At 36.6% G+C, this 21975-nt stretch overlaps 1 protein-coding gene across 1 annotated transcript in view; it reads left to right on the top strand.

The window, feature by feature from the left end:
• LOC140143859 (spectrin beta chain, erythrocytic-like) overlaps window positions 1–20397 on the top strand; it is a 224963-nt gene extending 204566 nt beyond the window's left edge. Inside the window, exons 3-5 of the mRNA XM_072165672.1 lie at window positions 7300–7392; window positions 19089–19166; window positions 20365–20397. Of these exons, the coding sequence (XP_072021773.1) occupies window positions 7300–7392; window positions 19089–19166; window positions 20365–20397 (204 nt within the window). The remainder of the gene's footprint in view (window positions 1–7299; window positions 7393–19088; window positions 19167–20364) is intronic.
• The last annotated feature ends 1578 nt before the right edge of the window (window positions 20398–21975 follow it).

Genomic DNA, 21975 nt, shown 5'->3' with positions numbered 1-21975 from the left:
ACTCGGTGGGTGGGTGACGTTCTGTCCTGGCAAGAAGATGTTTATGTTCGTTAAGTCATCCGACCCGGGGCCCCCTCCCAGGGGTCATTTGAGGTCAAATGACTACAAACTGTCATATGGGCATGAAACTAGGTCGCACGGGACTCAAACTCGGTGGGTGGGTGTAGTTCTGTCCTGGCAAGAAGATGTTTATGTTCGTTAAGTCGTCCGACCCCGGGGCTCCCTCCCAGGGGTCATTTGAGGTCAAATGACTACAAATTGTCTATGGGCATGAAGCTAGGTCCTGCGGGACTGAGACGATGTGGGTGGGTGTAGTTCTATCCTGGCAAGAAGATGTCTATGTTTGTTAAGTCATCCAACCACGGGTCCCCTCCCAGGGGTCATCTAAGGTCAAATTACTAAAAAGTGTCGTATGGGCATGAAACTTGGTAGGTACAGTCAACATTTAAAGCAGCATTTTTTGAAGGTCATTTTGGGGTCATCCAAGGTCACCACGGGTCATCTGAGGTCAAATTAGTAAAAGCTCATATATGGGCATGAAACTTGGTAGGTACAGTCAACATTTAGAGTTATAAGTTTAGGTCATTTTGGGGTCATCCAATGTCACCCTGGGGTCATCTGAGGTCAAAATAGTAAAAATGGTCATATGGGCATGTCACAATCAGCCTGGTAATCGCGCCCAGCCGAGAACCGCCAAATATGGGTAACCGCCTAGTCTATTTTAAAACTGATGCATCAATGACTATGTTCATCATGTCATATAGAGGCCTTGCATGCGACGTATCATCCCGTAAATATGGCGGACTACTCAAATGCATTCAACAAAAGCATGATTGCAATCTACCGTGACAGTTCGTCTCACACACATAATCCTGCACTACGATCAAATAGGTTGATGACAACATTTGATTGAATGGACTGCACTCCGCCATAACTACGGTGAAGGACACGGTTGAAAACCTTTGTTTGGAGCCAATCAATAATTTCATGCAGGGCCTCTATTGTATCATTCTCACATAGATATAGAAATACTAAATTCGTTCACTATCTATATTTTTACTTCTAGTAGAGCTCCAATCTAAGGGTTAAAGTTATGTTTTAGTTTTAAAGTACCCAGTACAGTGAACCTTATGGTACAAATGCTGCTGAAAATTTTAGCATAGGCCTATTGAAACTAAACTGGTGAAATATGGGACAAAAGTGGAATAAATTACGCAGAAAGCGCTAAAATGGCATTCTGTGGCTATAAAATGGCCAAATATGAGGTTGATTTCGACACAAACCAATACACAGGCGTCAATATTGGGGGGTGATTATATTGACCATCCCCTGGCAAAATATTGTGGCATTTATCCCCCCGATCTACGCCTATGTAATTTAGAGCCCTGTGACTCCATCGGTCTCCTCTCTCTCTCTCTCCTCCCCCTCCTTCCTTTTTTTTCTTCCTCCCTTGGCGGAAACTCTAATAGGCACAAAGGACCAATATGCGATACGTAATCTATTTCCTCTTCTTTCTATATCTAACCTCCTTGGGCCTACATATTAGTACTGATATATCATACGCTGGCGAAATTACGTAATTAATCGGATTAATTAACATACTGAGCAATAGGTGAAAACAATTTTGACAAAAGGAGTTGTCCTTGTCAATTTGTAGACATGTACTTTTGATTATTTACATAGCTTCTTCTCCAATCACTGTGTAAAACATCCATCCAAAAATCTGATTGCTATTATTATATGGATGAATGGACATATCACAAAAGGATTGCTTATCTCAATAGGGCATGTACTTAAGCATATTTTTTAACTGAACGGAGTTCTTAGGCGTTTTATCGGAGGTCACCGAGTAATGGCGAAGATCAAAATCGATTTTATGTATTGTGTATGTATCATAGGACGCGCGTATTAATTGTCTCTATGCGCTTGAGAATTCAACAATATAAATAATGGTAGCTCTATTATAATACACATTAATGTTTTAAGCAGATAAAATTCCAAAATATAATACGTTTTCTGCCTTTGCTTGTCACGTGGTAGGCCTATGTTGAAGTTGCGATTATATTTTTAAATAAGTTTCAGCTGAATAACAAGAAGACAAGTGGCCTAGTGGTCTAAAGGCGCTAGGCTCATAGAGTACTAAGCGTTGCGCCGTGAGTTCGAACCCGCCTCTGCCAAACTTTAAAAGAAGTAAATTAAAATTTGACTTTTTTAATTTCATATTTGGGAAATGTGACTGGGAGAATTTATGTATGGTGTGGAGTGGTGTGATAGGGCATGTACTTTAACTGGCCGGCGCGGTCCGGTGACTAAGTCTTTATTGGGCGTTTTATCGGCAGTCAACGAGTAATGCTCCTTTGCTATAGCTAAATTTTCTATAATACAGCCTGAAGTCCAGAAGTCAGCATAATTGTTGCTCATAAAATGGGCAAGAGTGAACATGAATTGAAAATAAAATGCCCAACAAATGACACCCCATACATCCGCTCATGTAGTACATTGTAATGTGATACATAACTGTTCTGTTCATGCCTGCCGACTTGCAGACTTTGACAGGAATCCTGTCATCATAGTTACGCATCATAGCACATCTCGCAGTATTCATGCATGGAATATGTGTTTACAAAGAGAGATGTGTGGAAACATCCTTTATGACATTATACTAATGTAATATGTAACATTGGCATCATACTATATGAATAATGTGTGAATGTGTTCAACCAGGTCTGAAATGATGATGTCATGTGTAAAAGTAGATGATATGAAACTCTTTCATTTTTTGGTGATTTTTAATTTTAATTTTTAATTTTAATTTTTAGCATTTTTGCCCTTTTTTCGGAATCATTTTTCAAGAAGTATATGCTCCAGTTAAGTTGTCATATGCATTGAGTATCATGGATGTCTTAAGTTAAGTTTCATATAATTTTATTTTTATCAAGATCAGGTGGCCTTAGCATTATATACACTCAGGGGTGCAAATTATGATTTCTTCCTCAGGAGCAAGGTTTTTAGGCTCAAGATTTCCTCAATCATACCATGCATAAAATAGCTTTATTCTGCACTTCAAAAGATGAGAATGTTAACATACCGTGAATTTTTAAGGCGACTGTATGTTAGGTCTTTGAGCTTCCAAAAAGGCTTTATGATGACAATGTGTGCGTGAAGCCGCAAAAATTTGGTATTTTACACTAGTTTGGGGTCAATTTTGGTCGGACAGAGGCTCCTTTCCCCTTTTATTTTCCTTTACCCCCTTTCCTCTTTCATTTTTTGTCAGAGGAGCACAGCTTGTTTAGTGCTTTATATGGTTCTTCTTTTTAAATTTCCTCAATATTTTCCAGTTTGTTCTCTTCTCAGTGGCATTAGTATTGTTACTAAGTACACTGAATTCTTTCATGACTTTTGTTCCCGGAAAATCCTCATTGCTGCCTCTCTATAAATTTCCTCAGGTATGATTGTCGCCTCTCTAAATTTCCTCAGATATGAGCCCTGTTTCCACCTGTCTTCATCCAACTTCTTTTTTTCCTGTTAAATAACATGGAATACCTCCTATGGTGATGAATTGTAAATTTTCATATTCTAACACCAATACCTTCCTCTTTTTTGCTCTTATTTCTTGAACAATAATGTGAATTCTTCCAAATTTTGCACAACCAGTGTTTCCTCTGTTCCATTCAGTAGCTTCACTTCCTCACAGCCATCCCTATTATCTTGTACCTCACTCTTCTTCTTTTCTTTCCTCTTTTCCCTCTTCCTCTTATCTTATCTTTTCTTTTATTCTCTCTCCCTCCTTTTTCCTCTCTTTCTTTTTTCTTCTCATGGCATTATTTCCTCAAATTTGACTCTCATTTCCTAGGAGCGGTGCTCCCTGCTCCCGCACAATTTGCATCCCTGTATACCGCTCATTCTACAAAATCCGGTGCCAATCCACTATAAAAATTGAAAAAATAAAAGTTGTTCAAAAAGACCTGCTTTTTGTGTTTTTAAGAGTAAATGTATCACTACTTTCAGATGTAAAAAATTGCCAACACCACTTGCATATTTTTCTTTCAGGAAGTCATGATGTTTTTTAACACTAAAACTCAATGTAATGTGAGCTACGTTACCGACTACAAAATGGGCTGGTTTTACTCAATCCAAGGTCATAAAAAGCAAACTAAAGATCACTTGAGTGAAATGTAAAACAGATTTCACCATTTCATAGAAGTTTTGAAGATGCGTAAATGAGTGTGTAACGTAGCTCACAGTAACGTAGTTCACTGGTTTTAATGTTTTTAATGTGATTTGCGAACGTTAGAATGTTATGTCGGTTAATTCTAATATAAATAGGGTTCGACCACTGGTAGCTTTCACATATTATTAGGAAGTACATGTAATACAAGTGCATACTATAGAATCCTGGTAACGTAGCTCACCAATCTTAACATGGTCGGTCGAAATTTCAATGTTTACAACATTTCTATGCCAAAAATGCTACAGCATCACGATTTTTACTGTGATTTTAAAAACCTATGAGTGTTTCCTTTCAAAAACCGCAAATTACATTGATACCTCTGTTTTACTTCTTTCCAATAACGTGTGTTAAAAAGGGGTAACGTAGCTCACAGCGTTTTGGTGGAAAGTGCAATTTATTTTAGAATTACACAAAAACGCTTTAATCACTAAAAAATAATGTTGATAAACAATATGATGGTGCGTTATCTAATTAAAAAACAACAAATATGTAAAGAAATCGCATTTATTCAAAGAAAATATTCAGGGTTAGATGTGACACTTGAGCAGTGGAAACGCATTTTTAGCGATTTTTGAGCCTTTGCAAGGGTTAATCAGGCTGAAGAAAGCATTTAAAGTATGGAAAACTATATATGTCCGTGTAGATCTCGTTGAGTTCTACCAGAAAAACAACATATTTGGTGCCCTAAATGCTCGACAAAGTGTTTGTGGACCAAAGAATGGAAAAAAGGCTATTGGCACCGGATTTTGTAGAATGAGCGATACACTATTACAGTATCAAAATCACTTATAAATGTTTGAAAGATTATCTTTTTCATCATAAAATGCAGTCATGCATCTTTAGGATGAAAATTTAAATCCTTTCTTTTTTTCTACTAGTTAGACAACTGTGCATCCCAGGCCATGCATTTGTTATAAATCAGTATTGCCTACAAGTAAACTTCATTGTGCTTATATGGAAAACAGGTACTTCACCCAGTTAAATCTTGGTTTTTCGTTGTAGAAATAACAACTTGTAAAGATATCACAGAATTACTAGCTGTAGTATTATTGATGAATAACAATTAACATCCCATTTGAGGGAACCAAGGTAGGTGTTAGGTGGGCAGGTAGCTATCTAGCTAGGTCGAGAGGACTCCATTTACATCATTCTTGTTTTAGGGCTCATATTGAAATTCCCTTACACAGGAAGGTGTGCGCCATCCTGCAGCTTTCCTGTGCTAGCCTTCTTTTGTTAAAATCCTGGGCAGGGTGTATCACTGATGCATATAATCCATCCGTTTTATGACTGCCTTCTTTCTGTGTGAAAACGTGGTAGGGTATTTCAATATGAGCCCTTATGAAGGACAACTTGAAATGGCTATATTACTCCTGACAGGTCTTATACGCAAAAGAGGATACTTGCTATGCTTACGAAAGTGATTAAATGATGTGGCCTATCGCAATATAACATGGCATTGTCGGAAACACACATTTAAAGATAATAATAAACATACACTTATAATGAACAAATAAAGAAAATAATAAGAAATTTGTACCTTAGTAACATTATTTTATATCAGAGGATGATTTAAGGAAGCCCCATCATGCACTGGAAAAGTGTTATCACTAGAGTTTCAACTGCCACTTTACTTTTCAAATCCCATTGAATTCTGTGCAAAAGATGTTGTTTAAGAATTGTGTGTGTGTCATTATTGCTTGGTCGATTTCAGAACAAAAGTGATGTATGCATAAAGGATAATTCACACCTTCTGTAGATAACATAAAATGTGAAATTGACCAGCATTTTGAATGTTTTTTATTGTAAATATATCGGTCCAAATTCAAATTTAACCATGCACGTCTATGCAGTGTGCATGCAGTGTGCGAGCAGTGGTGTCATGTTCACTCACACAGCTGTGCTAACCGCAAGTCAACACAGTGGCGTGTTGGGTAGTGCTTAAATCATCCTCTGATTTTATATCCAGCATCAAAAAACAGGCCATTAATTGGTTTAAGAAATTTAAATGTATATGTTCGAAGACAGCTGCTATGTTTTGATGTGATGTCAAAATTATGATATGATAATAATAATAAAAGGGCATTTAATCACGCTTTCTGGATACTCAGATCCCTCGAAGCGTGCCATGTGTCGATATGCTGCCAAGCCCCTAAGGGCAGTGCAAGTTGACCTCAATGCTGAGTGTGACAGACAACAGGCCCGGGCTGATCCCCTGCTCTTTACGAAAAGGCCTGCAACTTTTACATGTCCAGATATTGCTCTTCTGGTACATGGGACCACCATTTTATGTGACTCTCTGAACCACGGCACAGTTTAGGACCACAATGAGTGGGATAGAGGATAAATGAGAAAGCTCATGATCTTACAACCTTCCGACTGATAGCCTAGCACACCAAACTACATGACCACCCTCTACCTCTAGGCTAATACTGTAGCCTTCTACAGGGTGGACCACCATGCACCATTCCCCTTCTCCTCTGTTCATCCTTCCACTGGCGTTGACTTTGGAGGTCGTAACTCATCCGCCTTCACTACCAATGCTAACTACTAATGCTGGCTCATAAATAGTGATGACATCATAAATATAAATTGTTTGTACTTCACCTGTATGTGATGGAAGTTAAGAACTTAAGAGTTTAAATGTGATGTCAAGGCAACAAAATCTGCTGCTGTGGAAGTTTTGACTCTTGCTTGTTGCAGATGTTGCTACGTGCACTATACTATGCTCTTGCAATTTGTGGGTCCGTCTAAGGACAAGAGTGGCACCCAGCACCTTCATTATAGTGTCTTATCATGATGCATGTGGTCACTGGTCAGATATGGGGGAAAGGGATGGTGGGACTTTAGAGTTTCTTACATAGCAAAATAAAAGTTTGCAATAGATTATGGTTTGTGTTTTAGGATTAAGGTTACAATTTGGATTAGGGTAAGGATTAAGACATTTTGATGATGAGGTACAGTATGAAGGTTAGCATGAGTTTTAGTTAAAAAACTTACTTGCCACTTGAAATTATGATTTTTTGATACTAATGAATATGTTTTTTGTTTCCTTTTATACAATTTTTCAGGAAAATAAAGGCTGTGTGAAAGATTTATTCCGAGATCTAAGAGACGGCAACCATCTACTAAGTCTACTAGAGATCCTAGTTAACCAAAAACTTGTAAGTAATCATTTTGTATTATATCTTAGGGCCAGTATAATAAAGACCACAAAATAGTTAAGGTACCAGTTATGTTCACCCCTATCCTAAGAAAGAAAAGTATGTCAAAATTAAAACCAGCAGCCAGTATATGTACCCTTCAGCTCTGATTTAAGATCTTATTTGCTGAAATCGGTTGAGAATTAAAGAAATCCAAGGAAGGAATAAAATCAAAACTTGCATTTTAATGTTCTAATCAACGGAAATCATGGTGCTAGTTCTCTTGTTTAAGAACACTTTGTGAACAAATTTGCACTTCCTTGGGATTTTGAATTATTGTCTTTATTTCTTGACCGATTTCCGAGCTAAATAATACACCTACTGGCTGCTGGTTCTAATTATGACATATAATACCTATGTCTTTGTTTAGCGTATACAGGGCTGAAAATAACTGGTAACTTAATTTTGTGGTCTTGAGTGTGTTTTGTATAGCAGCAATTTTGCCGCACAGTTTTCTGCAAAAATGTGCCGCAGCAAATGGTCAAGAAGAAAGCAATGTTGGAATCAAACCAAGGAGGGCAAATTTTTTTTTTTTTTTCATCATTCGCCCGACAAACTTTGATCCAAAGTGTGACAGTGTGTACATGTTGTGGTTCTAGGGGGGGGCACTTCAATTTGAAATGGATATAGGTGTAGGGCTGGCACTTTCGCACTCGGGGGCATTCGGTGAGAGCAAAATGTAAAAAATATGGGGTCATTGGGTGAGAGCATGATTTTTGGCATTCGGTGAGAGCAAAATGTACAAAATATGGGGTCATTGGGTGAGAACATGACCTTTTTTTTTTTGAATGGAATCTTTGGGTGAGAACCGAAACAGCGCCACAGAAACCTCGAAAATCGAATTTCTAGCTCTAAATGGCTTTAAATTTCTTTGTTTTTTCAAAATAAGTATGAACCACCTTTTCCAGGCCAATTCTCAAATTGAACTTGTAAGGGTCTTTGGGTGACAGATCAAATGGAAAAAATAAGGGGTCTTCGGGTGACAGAGCATGTGTTCGTAAAAAAAGATGGGGTCTTTGGGTGAGAGTGATGCTGAAAAAGGGGGTCTTAACAGCCCTACATACGCGTCACCTCCAAAGTTGGAGTGTCCCCTGGAGGTGTAATGCTTGCGCTAATCACTTTCTGCGCAGCCCTTTGCAGCACACAAGCTTAAAGACACCTATTATTGTTCATTTTGGGCTTTGGCAATAAATGCTGCAATTACACTATTAGGGTCTCCATCTTGACAGCAGCGTTTTGCACTGGGCTCTTTGGAGTTTGGACTCTTTTTAAAGTGTAACCTTTTTGATTTCAAATCACTTTCTCTCCTGGTCTATTCCAAGACGATAGATGAAGTGTTTTAGCTGACTTTTACTTTGTTTAAATATTGCAAGTAATCTAACTCTATGTCCATATCTGTTCATAACACACACGCACAGCAGTTTGTCTCAAATATGACGCTATTTATTTTGTGGAACTCTAATGCTTCCATTTTGAAACAGAGATATCATCAGTCCATAGAATCATTTAACTTTTTGACCCATTGGCAAGAGTTATCTTATTTAAGAAAACAAATAATTCTTGGTCCAACTATCAAATATCATAATTCCCTATAACCTTGTCATCTGAGCACGCTCAGTGTCGCATCTGTCACTGCCCATCAGGTTAAAGGTCAAATGTCAAATCAAGGAGTAAGGTTGCTGGGATTACCACTGCTGTACAATATCCTAAAGACCAAGTTCAGTAACTTTTGTCTGTGTGGTTTTCTAAGATCCGTTAATGTGAACTTGCGAGCAAAGTGTGTAATAAACACCATCCCTTTCAAAGATTAAAATAATACAAATGTGGATGCAGAGTAATGAACTGACCCTTGACATTGAGACTTTGTACTACATTGCATCCCCGGCATTACATAAGCCAATATGATCTCATCTCCGAAGGCGAAATTCAATTAAACTTCATTCAACAGGCATCTCAAAGGTTAACCTCAAGTTGTATAATACAAGTTTTAGTACTCGATACATTCAAAGGTCATTCTATGCATGTGGAAGCCTATTGGGGTTAAAGAACTGTGTACTAGAGATGAGCATGTCCTGGTGTTATGGGCTCCTGGTGAGTTGAAATATCATCTTGGGTTATGATCTTTGATAAAGATGAATCCTTGAAGCAGGGGTCGCAAATTCAATTAGACTGTAATTGCTGGTAATGTCAGCAGGATGGAGGAATGATGGTCAACCAGAAGTATTTATATAATACATTTGGTTCTATCAAATCAAATAATATAAATCATTTGTGAGTACATGTAATCATGCCATATTTCAAGTTCAGTTGAATTGAAAACTAGCTTTCACTGGTTATAACTAAATATTAAGCCATTCACATTGGCATTTAGCATTCAACATTTGTGCTTGTTGGAAGGTCTGTGTTGTCAAAGTATTCATTCATATTTTGCAAAAGAGGTATGTGAAATTGTACTATGTTGAAAGTTAGAGGAATTATAATGGTGATTTAAGTATTTTGCATGGTCATTTATATGAAAATATACCATATTCGATTGTTGTCATCAGGACTCAAATTATCAATACACACATAAAAAAATTTGCTGCTTAAATGGTTACTCTGAATTCTTCATGTGTTAGCTGTAGTTTGATACATCAGGTGTCAAAAATGAATTTGGATTATTGTAGAAAATATAATTGGATGAAAATTGACGCTATACATTTATTTAATAAGGGAACAAAGTTTGATGACATCCTATAAACAAAATTCCAGTTGACCCTGTCCTTCCCTCCATGAAATGAAAGTGTGAAATGTTGAAAATCGCAACCGGAAAGGCCAACTTTGACCAGTTTTTAGTTTTTACAAATATAAAATCACTTTTTTTGACCCCTCCCATCAATGAAATGACTTTTGTTTATAGGACATCATCAAACTTTATGTACTGGCTAAAATGTTCTTTTCATTTGCCATAATACAGTCATTACAGTTATAAACCAAATTATACATGTACATCACAGATTGTGTGCATGGATTTTGCTGGTGCAAAATGTATAGGAAGACTATATTTTTCATTTTCTAAGTATTTAGCATGCTGTGAAGAAACAAAGTGTGAGGGTGTGAATTAAAGTTTACAAAAAATATAATAGACAATAGACAGCACGTTTGTTGGTGCCTGATATATGTCCTGTTAGCGTTGGCTCGTTTTCAAGACTTGCAAATATGTTGCTGGCAGAGAGCTCTGTTCCATGTGGGGAATAATTTGACACCCTCTGTGTACCAACATCATTGCAGATATTGCAAGGAGTCAAATTCTGCACCCTGACAATATGTCAACATGTGTGGAGTCACCTAACACATTTGTATTATGATTGGAGTCGGTATGTTAAAGGGGCAGTTCATGTATGATATATTGTTACTGAGAATGGCCTGGAAAAGGTGGTTCATAGATAAGCACATTGTTTTATGTAAGTTCACCTCTCCCTCATTCTTCCTGACCCCATTCTTTCTAAAGATCAATCAAATTTGAAATATGGTTCTAATTTAACCTACATATAGACAAATCCAACGAGCCAAGTCATGGTCAGGATTTGGTCGGCCATTATTGGGTCCCCGCAGCACCAACCTGGTGTTGTGTCTGCCCAATTGGGTGGATTAAAGCCGCTTAAAATTCGATGTTAGATTCTTTTGTGTTGTAAACTGTCATCATTCTTTTGTCTACATGTAACACAGGTGATAGAATGCAGTTTAAAATCCCTCCAAGGCTGCATCTTTTCACATTTTAAGTGAGATGGAGCCGACAGGGACCCAGCTTTGGCTGCCATTGAGGTGTAGGAATGCATGAAATTGGATTCGTCTATATGTCATACATACATATCTTTAATTTGCATAGTATTTACAACACATACAATACATGTAATACAAGTGAGCTTAATAATGCAATAATTATGCATACATACATATACAAATACACCTAGAAGAGCTATGTCATCCAGACCTTTATCAGCAGTAGATAGCACACCAACTAACCCCATGGGTACTACTGCCTTTCTTACAGTGTCTGTGTTTGGTTAATTAGGTCATAAATTCATCTGAGTAACCAATAAAAATAAAGCTCCTGGGACAATCAATATACCCCAGTCAATAGCTGTACTGACTATTCTTACCATATCTCTGATTGGCTCAATACATGATATAGCCCTCTTTGTAACCAATCAAAATAGTGCTTATAGACCGATAATTGTATTGTTTGTAGTTCAGTTGAAGGTTTCCCACCTATGTCAGTTAAGCTGAATTTATACTCGATCGCCGAGCGATTGCGATTAAACGCTTTTGAAAAGCGATGGGCAATCGCCGAATTTTGCGATGCATCGCTCGTCGCTTTTGCATTTATACTTATCACGGCGATAGCGATTGCAGACGACAATTAAAATATTCTAAATGCCACAAAATACATTTTTAATACATCAGTTGCTGTCAATAATTATTGCTTTGAATTAATTCATCACCAAAAGTTAATAATCGAGAAAGGTAAATTAATTAGCAAAATAATAGATTCAGATGGTTGTATATGATTGGTTGACACATTCACGTGCCAAGCGATATCGCAGGGAAGTTGAGATTTCTTCAACTTGCAAAAGCGACATCGTTTTTGCCTCGGCGATTTGAATTGATTGATCGGCTTGATGCTCTGAAAATGTATAAGTAAACATTGAGCATGCGTGAAAAACGCTTTTCTGTAAAAGCGATTGAGTATAAATTCAGCTTTACATGGATAGCGACAGTGAAAAAAGTTATCAGGTTAGCACAATGCTTTTGTAAAATTGGTTCACTCAAAAACGTCATGTAGAGTCAATGACCATACATATTTACTTGGATTCATTCAAACATCAACACATTGAAATGTCAATACTTCCAAGTACTTGCAAGAAATGCTATCTGACAAACAGGTCAACAGTGGCTTATATTTAGAGCTACTCTCAATGGCCTCTTCCCAATGGCATAGTTCAATAACCTCAATTAAACAATCATAGTGCAACATTTGACCTCAAGTTGCAGAGTATGAGTTTTTGTACCCAGATTTTCAAAGGTTATTCAATGAATATACAAATGTATTGGGGTTAAAGAACTGTGCCCTGATAGATGAGCATGTAGTGGATCCTAGTGTATTTAGAGCTACTCTCAATCTCACATTACAAGATAAAAGTCAAACTTTCAAAGAAAAATTTGAAAGAATGTACTTTAAATCTCAAATTTCAAAAGAAAAGTTAAGATTTGAAAGGGAAAAAAAGTGAAAGTATGTTTTTGCTTCCTACCCAGGTGGAAATTGTCAATTCAAAGATACAGGCTAGATAATTGAAGGGAATGCTGGTGCTGATTAGGAAGAGGCTGGGTATGATAGCATACAACATTAATGTGGTTACCTGTCTAGTCTATTGCTGCCTTGGGGCCGGTGGGCGCATCCTCTTTTGTAGACTGTAAAAGTGGTAATTTTCAGCGCTTTGCTGATTTTTAACCAATTTGCTTATTTTTAAATTTGTGATTTTGAGATTTTTGACAGACTTATACATAAGGCCAAAAAAAATATTGTTGTGTTGCCCTCAAGTGGAAAAATAGGAAAGTTGGGTTGACGGTCGGATTTTTTTTTTTCTTCTTTTTTTTTTAAAACCTTCAGTTTTTAAAAATCCCCTCAAATATTAAATAATGCTTCTTCAATTAGGGGATATTTGTCAATTTTGACTTCTGGATACCTGTTAGACATCAATTAGAGACTAGTCTTTCAATATAATATTAATGTAAAGTGAAAAACATTGATTTTTTGAACAAATCTGTAAAAATCATCATTCAAAAAAAAAAAAATTGCGACCCTGATTTTTCAGGATTTAGGGTCGGACGGTTGAGGGCAACACAACAAATTTTTTTTTTGGCCTATTTTTTAGCTTTATTTTATTTTCTTAACCTGAAAAGCGCAAAAATTAATGTTTCACAAAAATTTATACTTTTACCGTATACTCCGAGACAAAATAGTCTCATATCCAATGGCATAGTTAATTAACCCCTATTTAACCTCATAGCTCGATATTTGATCTCAAGTTATAGAGTATGAGTTTTTGTACCCAATGCAGTCAAAGGTCATAAATGTAAATGTAGGAATATATTAGGGTTAAAGAACTTTGTCCTGTTAGATGAGTTAACTGCAATCATAGACTCTGAAGATGTGCTATGCTGCAATGTAGGTCATGCAATTTATAGACAGTGGATTTACGCTTGAAAACAAACATAACTTTTTTAATGGTTTGGGGCAATATGTATGTTGAATGCTCGCAAGCAGTGTATTTTGTGTTGTTTGCATTGATGTTACTCAGGCTTCATTATTTTCCAATTATGATTGCTCATTGGGTATGATGGGAATATGATGTGTATTGCGTGTTCATAGCAATGTTATTCAGTCATTGTGGGTCTTACAGAATAGGATTGCTCATAATTTGGGTATGGTGAGTAACTTACCCAGGCCTGCCGTGGGGTAAGTTTGTTGTTGGGGGTAAATAATAATAATATTTGAACTACAATCTAGTCAATTGGACTTACGTTTTTGGGAAATTTTCATGTTCGATCCTGGATGCATCATCAGCTCTACTGATGATAATCTTCACAAATGTTGGGGGTCAAATTTAAAAAGTATACCAGTAGCGTCAGCATATCTGTGGATTGAGTAAATCAATTTTAAATCAGTGTGAAAAATCAAAATGTCCAGGCCACTAAATTGTAGTCAGGCAAGTTATTTTTATCCTGACAGTGAGTGTATTTGACTCCTTACCCACCCCACCCCCTCCTCAAAAATAAACCCCACCACTATATATGTACATGTAGCCTATACTCTGTAATGATTTGGATATTTTGAATCAATAAGGTTTAAAGGTTTGACTCGGGCAATTAAGTAATCTTCTTCACAATTTTCATAAGATTGAATGTCATGAAATTGGAATGACAAATTTGTTGACACCATCTCATCCCATCCCTACAAACAATAAATTTTAATCAGAGTTCAGTCGCAGAGTTCAGCATGTGAAATTAAAGGGAGAATTCTATGCCTTCATTTTGTGTCTACACACTCTACAGTGCTCTCTTATAAAGTAGAAAGAGTGAAATGAGCCCTGGACAAATCTTTTACAGTGGTAAAAGTTTACTCGAAAATGTGAAAGTAAGGTTATTTACTCTCAAAAGGGTAGACTATCCCCACCCAGTGGCATAGCCAAGGGAGCCAAGGGAGACAAGGGGGAAGCTGGCCCTCTGTGAAAAGTCCCCCCCCCCCACCAGGGATGCTAGCTGCCCTGATATTAAAAAGTTTGAGGCCTTTATTGGCCCATTTTTTACAAGTTTGCCCCTTTGAAAGTATAAAATAAAAATTCATTCTTTTCGGAAAGAGTTGTCCCTAGAGGCTGTGCAGTAATTTTGTGTATCCAGGAGGGGAATTCTCAGAATTGTGTGCGAAAATAGATTTCCCCCCTTTTCGACATGCCAAAATATCTTTGATTACCCTTTCAATATGCCAAACAAATCTTTGGCACCTCTTCACCCATGGGAAACCGAAATTTTAAACCTGAATTTATCTTATGTGGAGCGACCCAAACATTAATTGTTTCAAATATTAGTTGTGTTAATTATTGAACAAAACAGTATGGAGGGAATTTTCTCCTTAAAACATAAAAAATATGTAAATTTGGAAAATTTGAACCAAAGTTGGCTAAATTTTGCCCAATTATTGACTGTTGATATTTGACTCAACATGTACCTAGTTGGGCAAAGGTGCATCTGCAGTACCGGTATATCTGTTGCATAAGGCAGCTATGGCTGCATGTGTGAGCTCTTTATGTTCTCTTATTGTTGGCATGATGTAGTTATGGTCGCCTTGCATGTGATGATACCCAAGATGTTTGCACTTTTAAACAACATACCACATCACAACAAGACATCACAGTTACCTTAAATACTATAACCTTATCCATACCAACATCACTTGCAGAATTTGACCACAAAATTATTTTCAAAATTACATGTAAGGAAAATTGTCAAAAATATTCAAAATTTTAAGCTTCTGTACCTATCTTTGAATTCTGCACGTAATGTGTTTTCAAATTATTACAAATTTGCCTAAATTGTGGTCTAGTGGTTATTTCAATAGTATATGCCTTGAATTTCAAACAAAACTTGTTTGATCTCAAACAACATCATCGCCAGGGCCCAGTTCTACCCAAATATATTTCTATACTTGTAAAATGATTTCTGAATGTATTGGTACAAAACTCATCCCCCCACAAGTTAAGGTCACATTTTGAGATTTGGTTATTGAATAGAGGTCATTGAAATCTGCCATTGGGAATTATACAATTTTGGTTTATTTCCAGGATCTGTGCACTATGGACCACAATGGCCTCATCCCAATGGCATAGTTCAATAAGCTTAATTTAACAATGGTAACAATTTGACCTCATATTTCAGAGTATGAGTTTTTGTACCCAAATTTTCAAAGGTCATTCAATGATTGTGCAGATGTATTGGGGTTAAAGAACTGTGCCTTGATAGATGAGAATGATGTGGATCCTACAATCAACGAAAAAAGTCTTGGAACGCTTGCGTGTAAATAACAGAAAAATTGAGAAATACCAAAGTCTTCAGCGGTTTCCCAATGTGTTCCAACATTGATTGATGGGGAGAGGGAAGGGTAAATCATTGTTGTAGATGTCATGCTTGTTCCCAGGCAAAATATACGTCATTTCCATTATCATATGAGATTCTGCACGGAATTTCGACAGAGTGTACCAAGCGTTCCAAGGACTTTTTTCGTAGATTGTGGTGATGGTGTTTATGTGACATTTGCAGACCGCACCATAGAACTGGCGCCATTTGCAAATCAGATAGATCTGTGATGAAGATGAGGAAATGATTGTAAAGCCTGATGCCAGCATCAGTCAATTTGCATTAATAAGCCACTCAGCAGTCAATTGGACAAACGTGTTAATGAATCAATTAAATCAATTAATTCAGCTGTTTATGAAATTGACAATCTGCGTCCAGTCAATGACATCTATAGGCCTGCTTATTCAAAGGAATTAATCATTCGAAGAGTAATTTTAGAGTAATTGTTAATTAAGTAAACAGTTATTAAGCTTAAATTGGTTATTATAATTTGCAATACTATCCTCTGTTATTACCAAATTGTTAGGTTTTGTAATTTTTGTTGCATACTTGTGTATCATTTTGGAATTAACAAATCATTAAAGAAATGTAGTACTATTTTTTTGTGCTTTTGCTAATTTTCAAAATTCACAAAGCTTCCCTATACATTGACCTACTAGTATATACATGTAGATCACACAAAGAAATGAAATTGCTTGAAAAGCGCAAAAAAAAAAAAAGAAAAAAAGAAGTCTAAGCGTAAAAATATGCACTTTAACAGTATGCTTTTATTGAAATGCTGGCACATTGCCATTATGACTATCATTATCATAGATAGTCCAGTGAAAAATGGAAACATTAATATTGAAAGTGACTTATGTAGGCTACATATTGTCACCCAAAGTAGATGTTTACTAAACCATAACTTCCTATGTATTGTTGGGTTCATTGTGACTGAATTATTATACCAAATGATCCAAACAGATAAATGAAATGGAGCATAGAAATATGGAGACATGAGTGATTGAGTTGGTAAATTGTCTCTGCTAGCTGGCTAATTTGTTGGTAGTGCTTAGCATGAACTATCTAACAATATTACGAAACGCAATATTTGATTGGGAATGGTAAGCTCTGGTTACAGAATTATGTGTATGTTATATGTATTCCGTTAAGTTTCAGGTACAAATTTGGTTCCAATATTTTACCCCTGATGAATTGGTGTGTGAAAAAGTCTTTTCTTGTCTTCAACACAATGATGCCATATGTCTTGAATCTAAAAGGAGTACTGGAAACCATACTTTTCCATCAGTAATTGGAACAGAATCCACTTTCTTCCCCCTTCCCCATCCAGCGTTCGAAATTTTGGTTGTCCGGTTGCCCGGGACAACTAAAAAAGTCGCCGGACAACCAAAAATACTGATTCGGTTGTCCGCCGGACAACCATAAATCTAGCCAAAAGTCACATTTGTAGGCCCTACGGACAACCAAAAACTTAGACAGACAACCAGAAATTGTAATCTGGTTGTCCGTGGGACAACCATTTATTTTTCCTAAATTCGAACACTGTCCCCATCTCATTCATCTGCTCCCAGTTTACTCCTCAGTCAGTGCTGGGGATTAGTCAGTGAGACCTGCTATCAGAGAGCTTTGGGGTGTCATCCTAATAACTGGCTACACACCAGTGGCGTACCGTGGGTCATCACATTGGGAGGGGCACCGACCATGATTGGGGGAACCGGGTCTGATCGGCAATTTTCCGATGGGATTTTCTAATTTTTGCAATCGATTGGGGGGGGGGGACACGTGCCCCCCGTGCCCCTAATGACGCTACGCCACTGCTACACACTTGTGTGCAGGTAAAAGGTGTCACATATATAATGCTGTTCTCAACATCACAGCGGTGGTGACATCTTTTGAAAAAGGATGCTCTTTTTAGAAGGTATTGCATCTTTGTGGATTAACTGAGACTAGGGACTTAAAAATTTCTTGTCTTCTCCTGGTTTTCTTCAGCATTCTTTTAATTAATATTGTACAAAAAACAAAAAACAACCAGCATCCTTTCCTGTATACAACATTTTTGGTTTGACATGATGTATTTCTGTGTGCAAGTAGGTGGGGATGTTAGGTAGCATTTGTGTTTGTGAGTAAACTCTTGAAAAAGTAAATCTCTTTAAATGTTTATTTTGAATGTGTACATTATGCGAGGTCAGAACACTTCAAATTGAATTCTTTGAAGCTATTAAGCTCTTTTTACATCTTGTTAAGTGAATATTTTAGTTTCATTTGATTACTCATTTGCAGCAACATTTTCTTGTCTTTAAATATTTTGAATGATTGTATTATACATATACAATGTTTATGCTAAGTCTTGGTCACTGAAACATATGTGATGCGATCAAGCAAAATTAGTCGGAACTCTGAAATATTGATTTTGAGATATAGCCAAACAAAGGTTTCCTGTTGTTTTGGAAACTCTTTAATTGCTCATATCTTGAACTGTTTGTTTAATTTCAATGGGGTTTTCTTCAAAATGCATTTTTGTAAATACCGTTTACTATCCTATAAGAAACTGAAAATTTAATATTTCCAAGTTACGATTGATTTTGCTTGATCCCATCACATATTAAGATACTGTCCAAAGATTGGGCAATTTCTATAGCGTTTATTATAACAAAATACTTATTCATCTAGATAATAATGGTAATAACGACACACAGGTACTTGTAAAAGAGAAAAAACAGCTACCAAATGGCACATAAACTATCTCTTAAAATCCAAGTTGGATGGGAATTTCAGCATAAATGGAAAAATGAACATTGATTCTGCTGAACAAACACCACATTGTACTCGCACACATGTTTCACACTTTTCAGGTTTTATGGAACACTGATTACATTCATGTTATTCTATCATTTCAATGTTATCAAACCATGTAATAGTCCTACCATATTATGTATAATCAAACCATATGTTGTTGTTTTTTTATTCGGTTTTCATTGGTACAGAAACGAGAGAGGGGTCATATGCGATTACATCATCTCAATAATGTCAACAGAGCTATACAAGTACTAGATCAAAATAAGGTAAGATCATCTCAACTTTCTTATTCTTTGTACTCATCAAGATACCTGGGAAAAATGTCAAAAAATTGACTTGACAAACTTGACCAATCATTTAATGGGTGTGAACGTTTGGACAGTATTTTTTGTGGGACATGAGAGCACATCAGACATATCAACTTGAATTCTGAATACGAAGAATGTCCTTCTGATATCAAATAATTTTGATTTTTTTTAAAAATTTGTGCTATAATACATATTTTATGGTCCTCAGAGTAAACTATATAAATCTAATGATATGTACTTAAAGTGTATGTAGCTGGGATGAAAAGCCAACAATCACTGGAAAATTTTAACCGTTCGTATTGAAGATATGGATTTTTCCCCAAAACACACAAAAAAAATTAGGTCTTTTGGGAAAAAATTGTATATCTGCAATATGAAAGGTCAAAATTTTCAATTGATCATCAGCTTTTCATCCCAGCCACAAACACTGTAAGTACATATCATTAGATTTAGAAAGTTTGCTTCTAGGACTGTTTAATATCAAAAATTTGTAAAATATCAAATTTCAATAATTTGTCATAAAATTTGTATCGCAAATTTCAAAAAATCTAAATTATTTCATATCAGAAGGACATTCCTCGTATTCGGAAGTCAATTTGATATGTCTGATGTGTTCTCATGTCCCACAAAAAATACTGTCCAAATGTTCATACCAGATCATTGCTTTGCTGAAGTTTAAGCTAGGCCTTTGTGTCCACCTAGTTAGTTTTAAGTAAATCTCGGAACCCAAAGATTCTTGAAAAATCTAGTTTGATTCGCATTGAAATATCTGATTGGTTAACCAATCGATGACAGTAAAACAATGCTGATCATGTTTTAACAGTTTAGCAGTATATTTCAATTTCATAATGTGATGAAAACTGATTGCAGTATAAAGTGAGAGTGGAGTATACATTGGGCTTTACTGACTAACCTACCCATCATCCTAATAAATATGTTTCATCAAAGAGGATGCCCTAAACTCGGTCTGTTGGTTGAATGTAGATGGTTCAGCTGAACATAATGGATGATTGTAGAGTATACATAGGGCTTTAGTTTTACTTACTTAAACCCAGCTATCCTAATATAATTTATCAAAGAGGATGCCCCAAAACTATGTCTGCTGGTTGAATGTAGACAGTTCAGCTGAACACATGGAATCTTTTTCCACTTGCAGCTGCTCAGCAACAATGGTCTTCTCCTTCATTGAAAGTGTCTAGATGAAGTATTGGCAATCCTTGATGAAAAAATAGCAAAAAATATATGACGCAATCGCGCAAAATGAGTCCTTTGTGATTCAAAATTAATTTTCATATTCTAATCTAGTTTGCTTGCCTTACACATTACCATCTGCTGAAAATTCCATCTGTGCCTGGGGGATGTTCTTTTTTACGTTGAAGCAAATAATAAAATACAAAAAGAAATTGAATATGTTTTTAGGGCATTATGTTACCATGGAAACCAACATTGAGTGAGCCATCCCACAGATTCCCCTGATGAATACACTAATCGCTATCAATATATTAATGTCCTTTTCTTTTGAGATCTCTCAACTTAACGTTTATTCCAAACAGTGCTACTTTAAATTCACCGTTAAATCCCCGGCCTTTTCTTAAAACATACTGCCATTGTGTGGCTAGGGGAAAAATTAGGTGACTTTTGACCCCAGCCCCAGCCATCACGCTGGGTCCTATGCAAACCATACCATCTGACCAATTACAGTCTAATGAGTGTAAAATTAAGAGAGACTATTTGGGTGATGGACTGGGATGTTTATCATAGGAATCATTGACCCCGGGCACTATTATGGACAAATATTTTCAAAAATGACTTAATTTTATAAGCAATTTTCATTTTCCTGATTTTTTTTAAAGAGATTTTAGATCACTAAATTAAATTGCCACAATGTGTGCTCATTTAGGATTGGCTGAATAGTAGCTGAATTTCACTGTTGGGAATGTTTTTCAATCACAAATTTGAAATAGGCCAATTATGCTAACCACAGAAGATTTTGAGACAGTCTTAACATTTTGCACTTTGGTATTGGGGTTTAAAGTCTTTCGGTTGATGAACTTGACAGTCTAAAAACATCTTAATTTAGGATAATCTTACTATAATTTGCCTAATGTTGTATGTATGTATGTATGTGTGTAAAAGGCTCCGTCAGTTTTCATCCCAGCCTCGCCAAATTCGCACGGGGATGCAGAAAATACGGGAGTGTCGTAAGCTACCTTCGGTCGCAATCGGAGGTCGAAGGTCAAAGGTCAAATTTTAAACTTGGTCCGATTGGGCTGTAATTCGCACAGGGGGTGCAGAAAAATATGAGGAGTGTAGTAAGCTACCTTCGGTCAAAATCGGAGGTCGAAGGTCAAAGGTCAAATTTTAAACTTGGTCCGATTGGGCTGTAATTCATACGGGAGATCAAGGAAAATATGGGGAGTGTCCTACCCTACCTTCGGTCGAAATCGGAGGTCGAAGGTCAAAGGTCAAATTTTAAACTTGGTCCGATTGGGCTGTAATTCATATGGGAGATCAAGGAAAATATGGGGAGTGTCCTACACTACCTTCGGTCGAAATCGGAGGTCGAAGGTCAAAGGTCAATTTTTAAACTTGGTCCGATTGGGCTGTAATTTATACGAGAGATCAAGGAAAATATGCGGAGTGTCCTAAGCTACTTTCGGTCGAATGCAGGGATCACATTTGGTTGCGATCGGTAAAGGATTGGGCTCAAAATCCGCGAAAATGTGCATTTTCACAAGTCAGTGACCATGGTATAAACAATTGCACT

Source organism: Amphiura filiformis, unplaced genomic scaffold, assembly GCF_039555335.1.
Source record: "Amphiura filiformis unplaced genomic scaffold, Afil_fr2py scaffold_30, whole genome shotgun sequence".
Taxonomy (NCBI): Eukaryota; Metazoa; Echinodermata; class Ophiuroidea; order Amphilepidida; family Amphiuridae; genus Amphiura; species Amphiura filiformis.
Note: the sequence above shows the minus strand (reverse complement) of the source record. Positions and strands in the feature narration are given on the sequence as shown.